This window comes from Eschrichtius robustus, chromosome 1 (assembly GCF_028021215.1).
Source record: "Eschrichtius robustus isolate mEscRob2 chromosome 1, mEscRob2.pri, whole genome shotgun sequence".
Classification (NCBI taxonomy): Eukaryota; Metazoa; Chordata; class Mammalia; order Artiodactyla; family Eschrichtiidae; genus Eschrichtius; species Eschrichtius robustus.
The window spans coordinates 34,800,594-34,817,258 of record NC_090824.1 but is presented as its reverse complement, the minus strand read 5'-3'; the positions used below and the strand labels follow the sequence as shown (position 1 = coordinate 34,817,258).

General features: G+C 35.7%; 1 protein-coding gene across 2 annotated transcripts in view; it reads left to right on the top strand.

Moving 5' to 3' along the window:
• GPHN (gephyrin) overlaps positions 1-16,665 on the top strand; it is a 632,089-nt gene that overhangs the window by 591,136 nt on the left and 24,288 nt on the right. For both annotated transcript variants that reach the window (XM_068543944.1, XM_068543950.1), the window contains one exon: positions 11,480-11,567. In XM_068543944.1, coding sequence (XP_068400045.1) covers positions 11,480-11,567 — 88 coding nt within the window. The remainder of the gene's footprint in view (positions 1-11,479; positions 11,568-16,665) is intronic.

Genomic DNA, 16,665 nt, shown 5'->3' with positions numbered 1-16,665 from the left:
AATTGACCATATGTCTGGGTTTATTTCTGGGCTCTCTATCCTGTTTCATTGATCTATGGGTCTGTTTTTGTGCCAGTGCCATACTGTTTTGATTGTTGTAGCTTTGTAGTGTAATTTGAAATCAGGGAGCTTGATACCTCCAACTTTGTTCTTCTTCTCAAGATTGTTTTGGCTATTCACAGTCTTTTGTGTTTCCATACAAATTTTTAAATTATTCTAGTTCTGTGAATAAATGCCATTGGTATTTTGATAGGGATTACATGAAATCTGTAGATTGCCTTGGGTAGTATGGTAATTTTAACAATATTAATTCTTCCAATTCATGGACACAGTCATTGTATCTTTCTACTTGTGTCATCTTTAATTTCTTTCATCGGTGTATTATAGTTTTCCAAGTACAGGTCTTTTACCTCCTTAGGTAGGTTTATTCCTAGGTATTTTTTTCTTTTTGACACAATTGTAAATGAGATTATTTTCCTGATTTCTCTTTCTGATAGTTTGTTGTTAGTGTATAGAAACACAACAGATATATGTATATTAATTTTGTATCCTGCAGCTTTACTGAATTCATTTATTAGTTCTAACAATTTTTTTGCTGGTGTCTTTAAGATTTTCTATATATAGTATCATGTCATCTGCAAACAGTGACAGTTTTACTTTTTCCTTTCCAATTTGGATCCCTTTTATTTCTTTCTCTTGTCTGATTGCTGCGGCTAGGACTTTCAATGCTATGTTGAATAAAAGTGGGCATCCTTGTCCTGTTCCTGATCTTAGAGGAAATGCTTTCAGCTTTTCACCATTGAATATGATGTTGGCTGTAGTTTGTCATATATGGTCTTTATTATGTTGAGGTATGTAGCCTCTGTAACCACTTTATTGAGAGTTTTTATTATACATGGATGTTGAATTTTGTCAAAGCTTTTTCTACATCTATTGAGATGATCATATGATTTTTATTCTTCAGTTTGTTAATGTGGTGTATCACATTAACTGATTTGTGGATATTGGACCATCATTGCCTCCCTGGAATAAATCCTACTTGATCATGATATATGACCCTTTTAACATATTGTTGAATTCTCTTTGCTAATATTTCATTGAGGATTTCTGCATTTATGTTCATCAGTGATTTTGGCCTATAGTTTTCTTTTTTGTGTGATATCTTTGTTTTGATATCAGATGATGCTGACCTCGTATATGAGTTCAGAAGTATTCCTTCCATCTCAGTTTTTTGGAATAATGTGAGAAATATAGGCATTAACCGTTCTTTAAAAGTTTGGTAAAATTCACCTGTGAAGCCATCTGTTAATGGACTTTTGTTTGTTGGGAGTTTTTTAAATTACTGAATCAATTTCATTACTGGTAATTGGTCTGTTCATATTTTCTAATTCTTCCTGAGTCAGTCTTAGGAGATTGTACGTTTGTAGGAATTTATCCATTTCTCCAAGGTTGTCCATTTTATTGGCGTATAATTGTTTGTAATAATCATTTATGAACTATTGTATTTCTATGGTGTCAGTTGTAACTTCTTTTTCATTTATGATTTTATTTATTTGTGTCCTCTCTCTTTTTTTCCTGATGAGTCTGGCTAAAGGTTTACCAATTTTGTTTATCTTTTCAAGGAACCAGCTGTTAGTTTCATTGATCTTTTCTATTGCTTTTTTAGTCTCTATTTCATTTATTTCTCCTCTGATCTTTATATTTCTTTCCTTCTATTAACATTGGGTTTTGTTTGTTCTTTTTCTAGTTTCCCTTTAGGTGTAGGTTAGGTTGTTTATTTTAGATTTTTCTTGTTTCCTGAGATAGGCTTATATCACTATAAACTACCCTCTTCGAAATGCTTTTACTCTGTCCCATAGTTTTTGGTTGTTGTGCTTCCATTTTCATTTGTGTTTAGGTACTTTTTTACTTCCTCTTTGGTTTCTTCGGTGATTCATTGGTTGTTTAGTAGCATATCATTTAGCCTCCAGGTTTGGGGTTATTTTTGCAGTTTTTTTCCTTATAGTTAATTTCTAATCTCATAGTGTTGTGATCAGAAAAGATGTTTGATACGATTTCAATTGTTCTCTAATTTAATGAGACTTGTTTTGTGACCTAGTATGTGTTCTATCCTAGAGAATGTTCCACATGCATTTGAAAAGTATGTGTATTCTGCTGCTTTGGATGAAATGGTCTGTATGTATCAACTAAGTTCATCAGGTCTAATGTGTCATTTAAGGCCAATGTTTCCTTATTAATTTTCTGTCTGGGTGATCTGTCCGTTGATGCGAGTGGGGTGTTGAAGTCCCCTACTGTTATTGTGTTACTATCAATTTCTTTCTTTATGTTTGTTAATATTTGTTTTATGTATTTAGGTTCTCCTATGTTGGGTGCATATATATTTTACATTGTTATATCTTCTTGTTGGATTGATCTCTTTATCATTATGTAATGTCCTTCTTTGTCTCTTGTAACATTCTCCGTTTTAAAGTCCATTTTGTCTTGTATTAGTATTGCTACTCCAACTTTCTTTTCTTTTCTATTTGCAAGGAGTATCTTTTTTCCATCCCCTCTCTTTTGGTCTATGTGTGTCTTTAGATCTGAAGTCAGTCTCTTGCAGGCAGCATACATATGGGTCTTGTTTTTTTTAATTTATTCAACCACTCTATCTTTTGATTGGGGCATTTAATCCATTTACATTTAAAGTTATTATTGATAGGTGTGTACTGATTGCCATTTTGTTACTTGTTTTTGCAGGTCTTTTTTGTTCCTCTTTTGCTCTCTTCCCTTGTGATTTGATAACTATCTTTATTGTTATGTTTGGATTCCTTTCTCTTTTTGTATATGTATCTTTTATAGATCTTTGGTTTGTGCTTACCATGAGGTTTACATACACATATACATGATTATTTTAAGTTGATGCTTTCTTAAGTTCAAATACATTCTAACAACCCTGCATTTTTACTTTCCCCTACATGTTTAATATTTTTGACATCATATTTTATATCTTTTTGTTTGTATACCCTTAACTACGTACTGTGAATATAGATGATTTTACTACTTTTTTCATTTAAGCTTCCTACTAGCTTTATGAGTGGTTGGTTTACTACGTTTACTGTATATTTGCCTTCACCAGTGAGATTTTCTGCTAGTCTTCAGGTCACTCTCATCGATAGTTTCTCTGTAAGTAGTTGTGATTTTGGTGTGCCCATGGGAGGAGGTGAGCTCAGGGTCTTCCTACTCTGCCATCTTGGCCCTATTCCAGATAGAAATTTTGAAAAGCAGAGTCTGAACTGAAAGTGGACCCCCAATACCCACTGAAATCTGAGAAGATATAATAGTCAAAAGATATCATACCCTCTAGACATATTCCTCCTTCACAGGAACTGATTAGTATGTAAAGTCTTGAGAAAGCCACATTCATTTTCTGATAGATTTATTTTGAGATATACTTCTCCTTTCTCTTTTATCTACCTTTCTATTAACTTTAAGCTTTTTTGACATCTAATTAAGTTACAACTCTAGGAAGAGTTATTATTATTATTGGTGACCATCTTCCAAGATGAAGGTGAATGTCATAGCTTGGGGGAGGGAAAATGCTTCTATTTTTTTCACTCAAGTCAAATAGTCAAATGTTCCTGAAGTCCAAAAAGTGAGAGGGAGACAAGTGTGATCTACAAGCTGAGTATTATATTGCAATGTCTGCATCAGTTTCTCCATCTCTGGTTCAGTCTATACATGAAGAGAAAATAGTCATTGTGTTAATTATATAAATTTTGGTATTTCCATAGAATACAGTATCTTAGAATTGAAAGGAATTTCTCACGTTAGCTTCTCCAATATTTTACTCAGTGGAGGTGTTAGAGAAAATTTCTAACAGCTGGCCATCAGGTTTTTGTTTGATGCTTTTAGTGAGAAAGATATTATTTGCCTCATGAGGAGAACATTTATTGTTGGATGGCTGTTATGGCAAGGATGTTTTTCTATTACACTGAGCCAAAGTCTTTATCCCTGTTTCTCTTATCCATTAGTTCTAATTCTGCCTGGAGCAACACCAAATAAATTGACTCCCTCTTCTACATGACAGCCTCTCAAAGAAAGTGCTACTTATGATTATGTAAATGTTAGTAGTATCTTCTCTTCCACCCACAGACAATATTATTTGCCCATAATATCATTATAGTTGTAAATATTGTACATTATTCATTCCCAAAGCTACTGTGGAGAGATTAATTTGAGGCCAGTGTTCATTCATTTCTTGAGTGCCTACAATGTGCAGGGATTTGGTAGGTCAATCAAGAAGCCTAGATAAAATGAGAACATGACTTGTGAGACAGTCATATATTATTGTATCAGCTTTATAAATTTGCTTTTTATCACAATTAGTTTCCTCTCTTTATCCTTTTTAGTTCTTTTGACTTTAAATTCCACTTTGACATTAAAATGCCATTCCTACTTTTTTGAATATTTACATTAGCCTGGTGTCTTCTGGGCATACCTTTTATTTTTATTCTTTCATCTCTTTTACGTGTATCCCTTAAAAATAACATCCAAATGGGAATTGAGCTTTAAAAAACTCAATTTTGCATTTGCCTTAGGTTACTGTAACCCTGATCCTAGCTTGACGTTCATTTTGCTTTACCATAAAGTTTGCTATATATTATTCTCTTGATATTTTTTCCTTCCATCTTACTTTATTTTTACTATTAATAGACTTTGTTATTTCTTCTTTGTCCTTTTCCCTATTGTTGGTTTGATCCAGGTGCTATTTGTTCCCTTTCACTCATTATTTTAGAAGGTGTGCTGTACTCTACCATCCCCCTCATGCTTTCCTTCTAATTTCTGATACTAATAATCAAATATTCATTTCTCCACTATTATATTTTTAAAAGGTGCTCACTATATCCCTCCTACAAGGCCTTCCCATTTCTTCCATGCACATCGTACACCAATGAGACTTTGAGAACACTTTTACTTCTCCCATCTCCTCCCACTCCTTCAACTTTTAGGCATTGCTGAGATAATGCTTTTAAATCTAGACTATTACTAAGTTTTCTTTTGCAGTATGTCTCTACAACTTCTGGGAAATCCATGTTTAGTACATATATTATAATCCCCCAGTTGATTTGATTGTTATTCATTTAGATTTAGTAATATAGTTTATAAATGTGTGTGTATTTTACTAGCGTTTTCTCTACTCTTCATCTTCCCCTATCTTGAGATCTCTGATCTGGTTAATTTTTTTCATTTAGAGTAATTTTTCCAGAACATTACTTGTTGATTTATTATCTAAATTTTTACATTTTCATAAATATTATTCTTCTGTCCTGACAGGTGAGTGGTGTCTGACTGGATATAGGATTTGGGGGTTGCAAGCCTTTTTTCTCAGAGTACGTTGATGTTAATCTACTGTTTTATAGTTTTTAGTATTGTAGGTAAGAAGTCCAAAACCAGTATTCTTTTTTTCTTTGTTAGTAAATTTAATCTTTCTGTCTGACAGCTTGTAAGATATTCTCTTTATCCTTGAAATTATAAAATTTAACCAGGACATTTTTAGGTTTATAATTTTTTGTCAGTCTTACCTGGAACTTAGTAAATCTTTTCAATCTCTAAGCCCAAGTCATTCCAAATAAATGAAATTTTCCTCTATTTTCCCCCTCTATCAGTTCCTTTTTTCCCATATGGGATTCCTATTAATAATATGTCAGTGTCTTGCTGTGTCCTCCAAATTTCTTATCATCTCCTGCATGACTTGTGTCATTTTATATTTTTGTACATCTCTTTGAGACATTTCTACCACTTGGTTTTCCATGCCACTAATTGAGTTTCAACAGGGACTATATTCACCTTCATCTACTAAATTTTAAACTTTGAAAATTATATTTTTTGTTCCAGAACATCCTTTTAAGGTTGTAAATGAATCTCCATTAGTGCTTTAATTGTATGTTGTTTTTGTTGTTGTTAAAATTATCTATTTCCCCCAACATGTTGATTTCACTAAGAGCCATCCTAACTATCGTTCTTACTCTTCCACCCTCCAGTTGCTGGCAGCTTAAATTGCTGGTATTTTCCTTTACCTACTGAGAGTTGTATTCACCCTCAGCCCTCAAGAAGCTGCTAGGGTGCCATAGACCTGATGGGAATGTAGTTGTAGTGGAAAAGAGGATCAAAGTGGTAAAAGGCATGGAAATCACAACTCCTGAATTGGCAAAGCAGCAATAGCAAGCTGCCAGTCTTCTATTGAAGCCTCTGTGCTTCCTGGACATTTAGTTATGAAGGTTTGGGCTTTCCCAGCTGTTAGGGATAGGGCAGTCTTAGTATTTTTTAAGTAGACTTCTGGGTCAACTTAAAAATAATACCTTTGTGCTTAAACTGCATCCCAATCAGCTTCTAGTGCTTTAAATCAGTGAATGTTAGACATGGAAAGGACCTAGTCCAAATGTTCTCATTTTATAAATAAGGATAATGAGACCCCAAGAAATGATGTTCACTTTTCAAAGTCATCCCAGCGGTAGAGACAAAACTGGATTCTAGGCCCTGACACACTCAGGCTTCAGTTGACAGTTCTGTTTACTGTCACCAAGTACTTAAATTTCTAGCATTTAGCACTAAATCAATGCTCTTATAGAATGTTTTCATATAATATTGGTACTCTCAGAAAACCATGGGTAGGTACTTATTTCAAGTGAAAATGGATAGAAAGTGTTAGTAAATCAAGATTAATGCTAGTATTAGATTTATCTTTAAAGAAATGGTTAATCACCTTTCAAATCTAATTAAAACTGCAGTTTTTAATGAAGAAAGAATTAAATTATATCACAATATCCCTTTAAGATCTGCTGCTCTTTGAGAAAAGGGAAGCTACTGGTATATACCTAGAAAACTTACTAATCTGCTTAATTGAACATCCCTTCCAGTGGCAATGGTGAGAAGATATTTCAAATGTAAAAAGTACAAGTTATGGTTTTTGATCATCACTATTTGGCATACACAAATAATATTTATATACTAAGATAAAAATGATAAATAGCTTTTTTCTGATGATGTATATAACAAAGTGTCTTTCACAGTGTGAACAGTAGAGTGAACATAGGTGACCTTGAACCTGTCACTACCTCTGTGAATTTCATTGACCTCTCGCTCTGCCTACATCATAGAGTTGTAAAATTAACACATAAGTGTGACAGTGTACTGTTCTTTTAAAACAAGAGAATTATTGTCATTAATTTTATTTCTTAAATATCAACTGATCTTACATATAGGAAGTAATGTCATATATAAGACATATAAGGTCATATTATGTTTTCATTTTACTCTCCTATCTTTGCGAAAATTAATATGCTATGCTCTCTATTTAAAAAAACTGAGAAAATCATGAATTATTTTTATCCTACTATAATATCCATGCTTATAATCCTTGCTACCTATTTTTTATCATTATTCAGAGTAATCTCTTAGTCTTAGAAAGCAAACTCAGTTTTTAGTTCTTAAAAGTAAAAACGTTGGGGGGACGGAATATGAAATAAATATGGGAAAATATTAGCATTTGTCAAATCTGAGAGATGGATACATGGGTGTTATACTGTTATCTTATGTGAGAAATATTTCATCATTTAAAATATGAATCACAAAAAAAGAGAGCAAATTTATGACTTGTAAGCAAGCCCTAAGTTATGTTTAATCAAAATCTTATTTAGTTTTCATCTGAATATAGGATTCAGAACTATGTTTGTTTCATTCCGCAGAACTAACATGTTCACAGATACACTTTTCTTGTCATCCCAGACAGATCTCCTCCTGCTGCCATAGCATCCTCTGTTTTATGCTTTTGCATAACGGTCCATTCTCATGAGAGTTTTCCTTGTATGACATATCATATGCCTGAAAAAACTAGACAGTCACTCTGCTTAGGCACTCGACAAGGAAACAGAGGTTCTAGTCCTAGCTCTGCCACTTACTGCTCCGCCTAGCCTTTAATATGCTACTTTGCCTCTCTGAATATCACTTTCCTTTTCTGTAAAATAGGCATAATCATACTGTTCAATCTACCTCAGAGATTTATTGTGAAATAATAAATGGAGGTATATCATGCAGTGTAAGTGAAGTTACAAATCCTCTGACAATTGCCATACATTGGTCCCTGTCCCTGTAAGCTATGATCTCTTACTAGATCCCACACACCAGAAGTATGCAGCTGAAAGTAGAGTTAAAGAGATGGGCAGAGGGAGATAGAGAAGGGCAGGCCCTGAAGAGTGCTCCCAGCTCTGCTACTGAGCACAATGACCCCCAAAGACCTTTCCAATTTTAAGATTTAGTGATTTTGTGAATCCACCAGCCACAGAGAAGAAAGCAGCATTGAGTGTATTCTTTGAAACATAATAAATTACAGTAAGGACTTGCTTGGTATAAAATTCCTTTTAGTTTATTTCTGCAAGTTAGAAAATATCATGTGGAGAGTTGATGACTCTGCAGTTTTACAAAATAGGAAAAAAGTCTTCCCCAGATAATATGAAAACAAGGAATAAGGGGGGGGGGGCGGAAATCACTGAAAAGTATGTTTATTTGCAGCCATCAGCTAGCCTGTCCCAGGAACTTTACCCACCTACAAAGATGTCAATGTGTATGTCACTGCTGCTTTGTTTCCAATGACTTTGCCATAATCCTGTAGAGTTGACAAGCTATAAATTAAATATTGTAAGATTGGTAGAATTAGCTAATGTCTCTTATACTAACACAAAAGTATATGTTGTGTTGATAATAGTCATTGTCCCTTCACCTGAATCACATTCCACACCACCCTGTGTTTGTGTTTTTCCCACTTACTCCATAGGCCAACCATTTGGCTCAGCTTAATGATCCAGCAAGGCAAGGGGACCAGAGTGCTGGGCATGCAGTGATCAGGAATCCATCACATACATATCTTATAGTATTTCAGTACAAAAGAATAATTTGTTATTTTTTCCCTAAAGCTAAACGAAAAAGATTGATGAAAACTCTGTTCAAAATACATAGTTCAAAAATACACCCATTTTTTAATATAATTCTTCCAAGATGTTTGCCCAACCAAATTAGCTTCAAAATTCATGTCAGGGATTTTTTTTTAAGGTTTTTTTTTTTTTTTTTTTTATGTTTTACACATAGATCCTACCTTCACTGCATACTTGGGTATCTTTTTGGCTGCATAAGCAATTAACTGGATGATTTCAAAGGATCTCTGTGTTGTAGATTGAACCTCATGTGAGCCATTTTTCAAACTTTTACTATTGTCTCCTTGGGAGCTTGCTCACCAAAGCCAGACAACCTCTGGTACACTCATGGACAGGCCAGTGCTTGAGGAGCAGGAGAATTTTATCTAGAGTCATTAAGAGAACCTAATAGTAAATGGGACTATTCAGGCTGGAACCAGGCCTAGCTTATTTATTGAGCCCTTTGGGCTTTTCACATACAGTTCTGTGAATGTATTTGAGGTCCAATCTATGATTTTCTTCTGTGTTAGTCATAGATATTCTCCTAAATAAAAACAGTCAAATATGCTGAAGTTGAACTCTGCCAGGTTGTTATGTTTGTATGATAACTTTTGTCAGTGCCACAGTAATAACAACAACAACCAACCTTTCTTGAAAACTCAGTTTGTACCAGGTACTATCCCACAAACTTATATATATTAATGTTACTTAATCCACATAACAACCCTATACTATCCCTACTTTATAGATGGAAAACTAAGGCAAAGAAAGGTTAAGCAACTTGTCCAAGGTTCTACATCTAGCAGGTAGTAGCACCAGGATTTAAACTCAGGCAGTCTGACTCCAGAGTTCACACCCTTAATCTCTGTAATGTGCCACCTCCCAACTTTGTCTCCTGGAGAGCCTCTCGGGTAGATCTCAAGTTCCTCTCCTTACCTCTGTCACCCCTGGATAAAATTTGTGCTAGTTACAAATCTTCTCCTCCTCCTCCTTTTCCTCTTCTTCCTCCTCCTCCTTCATCTCCTCTCCCTCCTCCTCATCCTCCCATGAAATAGTGCATCAAGGGAAAAGGATATGAACAAACTTCACTACCACGAGAGGTTTGGGAGAACGTATGCTATCGCATTGAGACATCATTTGATTTCAAGTTAACAAAAACCTGCTGAGTCTAGTTTAAGCAAAGGGAGGGATTTATGGGAAGATTTATGGGAAGAGTTGTCTCCTGGAGCACAAGACCAAGAATAGGCCTCAAGAAGGACTAAAAGCAAGAACTAGAGCATCAGAAGCCAGGATTGTTCCCTTTTTAAATGTACATGTTAGATGTCTATGGGGGAGAAAGGGGAATACCTCCCTTCTCCACAGAATAAAAAGTTCTTAGAAAACAGGGGTTTAGGCTGAACAAATATTCCTCAAAAGGCACCTTTTCTGTACTCCCATCATTTGAAGGTAAATGCAAGTGCAGTGCACATTGCCCAGTAGCTTTGTATGCATTTAAGATTGTGACTAAACAGTCCCTTTCAGCTATTCCCTGATTTCCTGTTCCTCCAGAAACCCTGATGCTTGGCATTTTGTTTTTTTCTCACTTGATCAATCTCAAGTTAGGCCTTTGCAACCCTTCTAACATCCATAGGATAAGACTGTTGATTTCATGCCATCCTTCCTCCCAGGCCTTCCATCTGTACAATCAGAGGGCCTGGTGCACTTGTCTTTTCAGTTGACTGTCAGGAATCTCACTAATTTCAATCCTAACATTCACCCTGTCCCTTTATCCTCTCAAAATATCTCATACTGTCTCTGCCTTCCTTGTTCTTTTTTTCTCTACCCTTTTCCCAATAAACACCTACTGGCTCTTTATATTTTTAAGGACCCCCCCCCACCCTTTTCCCATTAGATGAAGTTCAAATTCTTGACCTTGAGGGCCCTCCAAAATCATGCCCTACACTACCTATCCCAGCCGTTTCAAGTCAGGTCCCTCACTCAAGCAGTTCATTTTCCCCATTCATCTAGAACACCACAGGCTTCATCATAGTCAGATCCTCTTGCTTACAAGGCCCTTTCCCATTCCTTCCCACCTGTAAAAATTCAGCCCATTTCTTAAGGCCTAACTAAATTAAGTCATATTCCCTCTAAAGAGTCCTAAGTCTCCAACACCTAGGGTGATCAACTGTCCTGGTGTACCTGAAATTTCCTAGGAAATGTAACTTTCAGCACTACATCTGGGATATTCCTAGGCAAACTGGGATGGTTAGGCAGCCTATCCACACCTCACTGTCTCCCCTCATTATACTGCCTTGTTGAGTAAAAAGCCTGTGAAAGTACCAGTAACTACTCTTTCCACACTTGCAAGTTTCTTTCTCCGCAATGAGTTATGCTTTTATTGTGCAGAGACCTTTTTGATTCCCACTTCATACAGACTTCTGTGCTGTACTTATGTTAATGCCTACTTATTGAATAGGTGGTCTAGTTTTTAGTTGGCACTATATTTAAAATCTTTTCCTTGTGTGTTAATTTATTTGTCTTTATTTTTTTTCCAGCCCAGATGACTTACTCAATGCCTTGAATGAGGGTATCAGTCGTGCTGATGTCATCATCACATCAGGGGGTGTGTCCATGGGGGAAAAGGTATGAAAAAATGAGGTTCATGAAGTATGCAGTTGATTAACAGTGGTGTGGTAGTCATCTGGTATCCATAACCAGACTCCCACAAAGCTGAAAATCCACAGGGCTTCAGAAATTTCTGGGCATTCTAAAAGGTATGCAGTACGGATAAGTCAGAGAGCTTACCATCTCAAATTAAATCCAGGAGTGAAGGTGTTAAAATGTAGGTAGGTATTCTCTTCATAGCAGACAGATTGCTGGGTCAGTCTTCCCTCAAAGTCTCCTAGAGGTCTTGAGCCCTGAGTAGAGCAGATTGCTGCAGTCCTCTCCCAAGATCACAAAGGCTAGGGGCTGAGGTCTGCATTGTAGCAAAGCTATAAGAAATAATTTGCAGCATGTCTGTTTTCATTACCATCAAACTGCCTGAAGTGCTCTGAGCATCACGAGGGCAAACCCTGAAGTTAAGAGTACTTAAATTTTAAATTTCTTATTTCCAGGGAGTGTTTCATATAAAACTTATCTTGGTTGCTAATGAACTTAATTATGGGACAGTACCTATTTGGCAGACCGGAAGTTTGCTTTTCCAGTACTTCTGAAGAGGCAACAAGCTTATAGCTTACATAGGCTTGGCAATTGTGGCTCAATTATGGTAAGAACAGAACACTTCTCATCCTTAACCTTCTTTATTAGTGCTAACAAAGATGTCATTTATCCCAGGGATTTGCTCACAGGTCAACAGCCAATATAGTAAAGCATATTGGTTTTCTCTTTTTTACTCTCTGTGTGGTAAGATACTTACACTAAACCTTTAATTTACTAGGAAGGAGATTTTTAGGAACTGGGCAACCCAGAGTATTCCATAGGAGCTAATAATTGTCCTTCCTAGCTCCTTGAGGGGGAAATCATATGAAAGAAGAACCAGGAAGAAAGAGAGAAAGCATCAGTGCAGCAAACTCCTGCCAGCCTGCAAATTCTAGTCCCCAAAAGAATTCCAGTGTACTTTAGTAGCAGAAAGAAAGAAAAGTGTAAGAGAGAGAACATCTGCTTCAGCCCAAGGGCAGAGCCTGAAAACCAGTCACTGAAAAGACAAGGAAGTAAGTCAAGGAAAGATCCAGAAACATTATGTAGCACGCATGAATTTTAAGTGCAGAAACTCAGGTACACAAGAAATTTATTTATGTGATTCAACTTAAATTCTACTGTGAGTACCTATGCTACAGAATTGGCAGGAAATTTTATTTAAGCCACTATAGGGTTAATTGCCTCCAAAAATTATGCCAAAGAACTGGGAGGGGCTTAAGAGGCAACAGAGCATCAAGGAGACACATCTGGTCACCAGTCTTCGCTGGATACATCTAGAGTGTCCTTGTCATGCCATTAGATCTCAGGTCTTTGTTCTTTTGGGCCATGCTAATAGCACTGGGATTATGGGGAGGCTGGGAGTCTTAGGGCAGAGGGAAGGGGCCCCTGCTGCTTGTGGGACCCACAGACCTCTATCCTCTTCTCAGCCAAGGAGAAATGACTCTTCCATAGTTGCTTCCGTCAAAATCTCTCCCCACCCCCACCTCCTCCTGTTTCACATAGCCTTTGCAAAGAGTTTTCATTTTTATAAAACACCAAAAGTTTCAGGTAAACAGTATCTGCTTTTTGCCCTAAAAACTAAAGAATTGTGTGCATTACTATAAATTTTCCACCACCTACAGAATTGTAAAATAGCTCAAAGACAATGAAAGGTATAGATAATCAAAAAGGATACGCTAGACTGGACATCCAATAATTGTTTCTTCCTATTTCAAAGTCTCTTAATTTTTCCTAACAGTGTCTCCCCCACCCCATATGATCAAAATAATCACAAAGATCATTACTGATCACAGAAAAGGACTGGTCTCATAGGTGTTCCCTGATTATTTAGCAACAAAAGTATTAATTAACCATATAGGTCTCCTTGAGTTTGTTTTACACATCTAGAGCCATATAGCAATAGAATATTAAAACTAATCAACAATATTCCAAACAAATAAATTATTTGTTAAAATATTTTTTATTTCCCTTAACATTTCATTTAGTCTCATGTTTTTCTTGTTCTGCTAGATCTTGGGTTATCAGTCTGCTTTCTTGAAACCATCTGTTTTCATTCTAAAGAGTCCTGGGATTCCTGACTCAGTCCACTGGTACTGTACAAAAGTTATCTAAGCTATATCACCTCAGCAGCCTGTACCCTAGAGACTATTCTTTGAAGCATCAATAGTTCAAAATACCTATGATTGTCCTTTTCCCTAGTGCTCTGAGTCTGTCTTTTTTGCAGACACAAACTATTTACTGTAGCTTATATAGCAGAGCCTTCAGGCCAGCATCAAAGTAAAACAGAGGCTTTCCTTAGCTAGTAGATATTTAATAGCTGTGCTTAATTTATTACTGTAACCAATAATATCAGAAGATAAGTAAGATTCTCTCTTGGTATACAGTAGGTAACTATTTCATAAAAGTTTTGGTCAGTGTTTCCCCTGAGGGTGAAAACATATTATGAACAGCAAGGGCACTGTCAAATCTCCAGACACTTCCCATAAAGCATACAATTTCTGAAATATTATATTAATGACATTTTACCTGCATAAACCTAACCTAGAGCACAGTGAGCCTTTCTTCTCAGATGTAACAGTAACTCCCTTCCTATGAAACTCCTGTAATGGTAACATATCAAACAAACCTAACTATTTCTAACTTCTCTTTTTTTTTTTTTTTTTAAAACATCTTTATTGAAGTATAATTGCCTTACAATGGTGTGTTAGCTTCTGCTTTATAACAAAGTGAATCAGTTATACACATACAATATGTTCCCATATCTCTTCCCTCTTGCATCTCCCTCCCTCCCACCCTCCCCATCCCACCCCTCTAGGTGGTCACAAAGCACCGAGCTGATCTCCCTGTGCTATGTGGCTGCTTCCCACTAGCTATCTATTTTACATTTGGTAGTGTATATATGTCCATGACACTCTCTCACCCTGTCACATCTCACCCCTCCCCCTCCCCATATCCTCAAGTCCATTCTTTAGTAGGTCTGTGTCTTTATTCCCATCTTGCCACTAGGTTCTTCATGACCTTTTTTTTTTTTTTTTTTTTTAACTTAAAATTTTAATATATTTCTCAGCTTCATTTCAAACACAGGTAATATAAACCAAGGCAAATCAAAGTCATTTTCAGAGTTTTGTCCTTCATTATGCTTTTTTTATATTTTGGAACAAACTGACACTTTACTTTAGAACTAAGAGTGGTCTCCAGACCAAAGAGGGTCCTGGAGATTCTTTAAGTGGGTATGCAAGGTTAAATCTATCCTCATAATAAAACTAAGACTTTATTTGACTTTTTTATTCTCCTTCTCTCATGACTGTATAGTGAGTTTTTCCAGTGGCTGTATGATCTATGATATCTCATCAGACTGAATACAGAAGCAAATAAGAGAATCCACCTGACTTCTATTAAGCTGAACATTAAAGATTTTTTAAATTATAAAACAATGTATAAACAATAAGTTACTTACGTTAACATGAAATAGCTTCATCACTGCTGTTTACAAATGAACCAACAAATAAATATTCTTAACTTCTTAGTTTTAATTTCTAATACAGTAAATATCGATAGACATAACCCACATAACAAAAGCTCTAGGGATCCTTAATGGATTTTAATTTAAGAGCATGTAAAGGGTCCTGAGACCAAGTATTTTGAGTATTGGACTTTTTTTTAAATATTTTTTTTCCTGAAAAATGAAAGAACCTGCATAGTTTTACTTGTCTGTCATTATTACTTCTAACATAATTGCAACCACCCATATTTATTATAATGTTTAAGAAAATCACTAATTTCTATTTCACAGCAAAAATTAGGGGGCATCGATCATTGACAAATCATACATAAGCATTTTAGCAGACTAGCAAAGTTCATAAACACACAGAATACAACTTTGTACAGCCACACACATCCCCTTTGTACCTTCTTAATGTAGCAAAAATGAAAACATACTCATTAACACGACCCAAAGATATATCCTCTCTATGGCATATTAAAATAAGAAGCAGGGACTTCCCTGGTGGCGCAGTGGATAAGACTCCATGCTCCCAATGTAGGGGGCTCGGGTTCGATCCCTGGTCAGGGAACTAGATCCCACATGCATGCTGCTACTAAGAGTGCACATGCCACAGCTAAGGAGCCCATGAGCGACAACTAAGGAGCCCATGTGCCGCAACTAAGGAGCCTGCCCGCCACAACTAAGACCTGGTGCAACCAAATAAAAAAAAAATAAAAATAAAAAAAATTTTTTTTAAAATAAGCAAAGTATAATGTATTAACTAAAGTCATGCTTAGTAAGCAGTGATCGAGTATTCTGTTGTACTTAGAAATCAAGGTATCTCATGATTATTCATTAATTAACCAATTTAATAGCTGTTCAAGATTTTAAATTACTTAAAAATCTTGAAAATTATTTTCAAGCTGACATTCTACAAACATAATTACTATTGAAATTAAAAGTTTGTCAGAATAATGATTCTATTTAATTGAACCAAATTTTAGATTTTTCACAATCTTAAGTATTATATAAGAATAGCGTTAGACTCTTTGATGAAGTAACCTATATAATTTTAGGAAAAAACAAACCCAAGCGAAATAAAATGTATTTGCCTACTTAACACTGATAAATAAGGGAAAGAATATGGCTGGGCTTGCTTATTAACCAAAATAATTAAGCTAGTCTCATTTGCCAGAGATTTACCTTAACTATGTGAACTTGATTCTTAAAATTATAAGAAGAATATTTTTTTAGTGCAGCATATTTAAAATAGTACAAGATAAATTTTCTTATTATCTGGGAACTTTAGGAATATTCTATTTATGTAAGTACTTATCTCTAAATCAGTCAGAATAGAGTACCTTTAATTTAAGAGACATTAGAAGTGTTTTGGTGTGTTCGGTTTTCTCCCCGTTGGCAAAGCAAACATTTTTGTGGGCCTAAGATCAGGGCTCTTCTCTTCATGCCCCACTAAACCAGAGAGTTGGGGATGAGAGGCTCTTGTGTTCCCCTGCAACACCTCCATCACATTGAAATTCAGATGGAGAGACCCAGGGT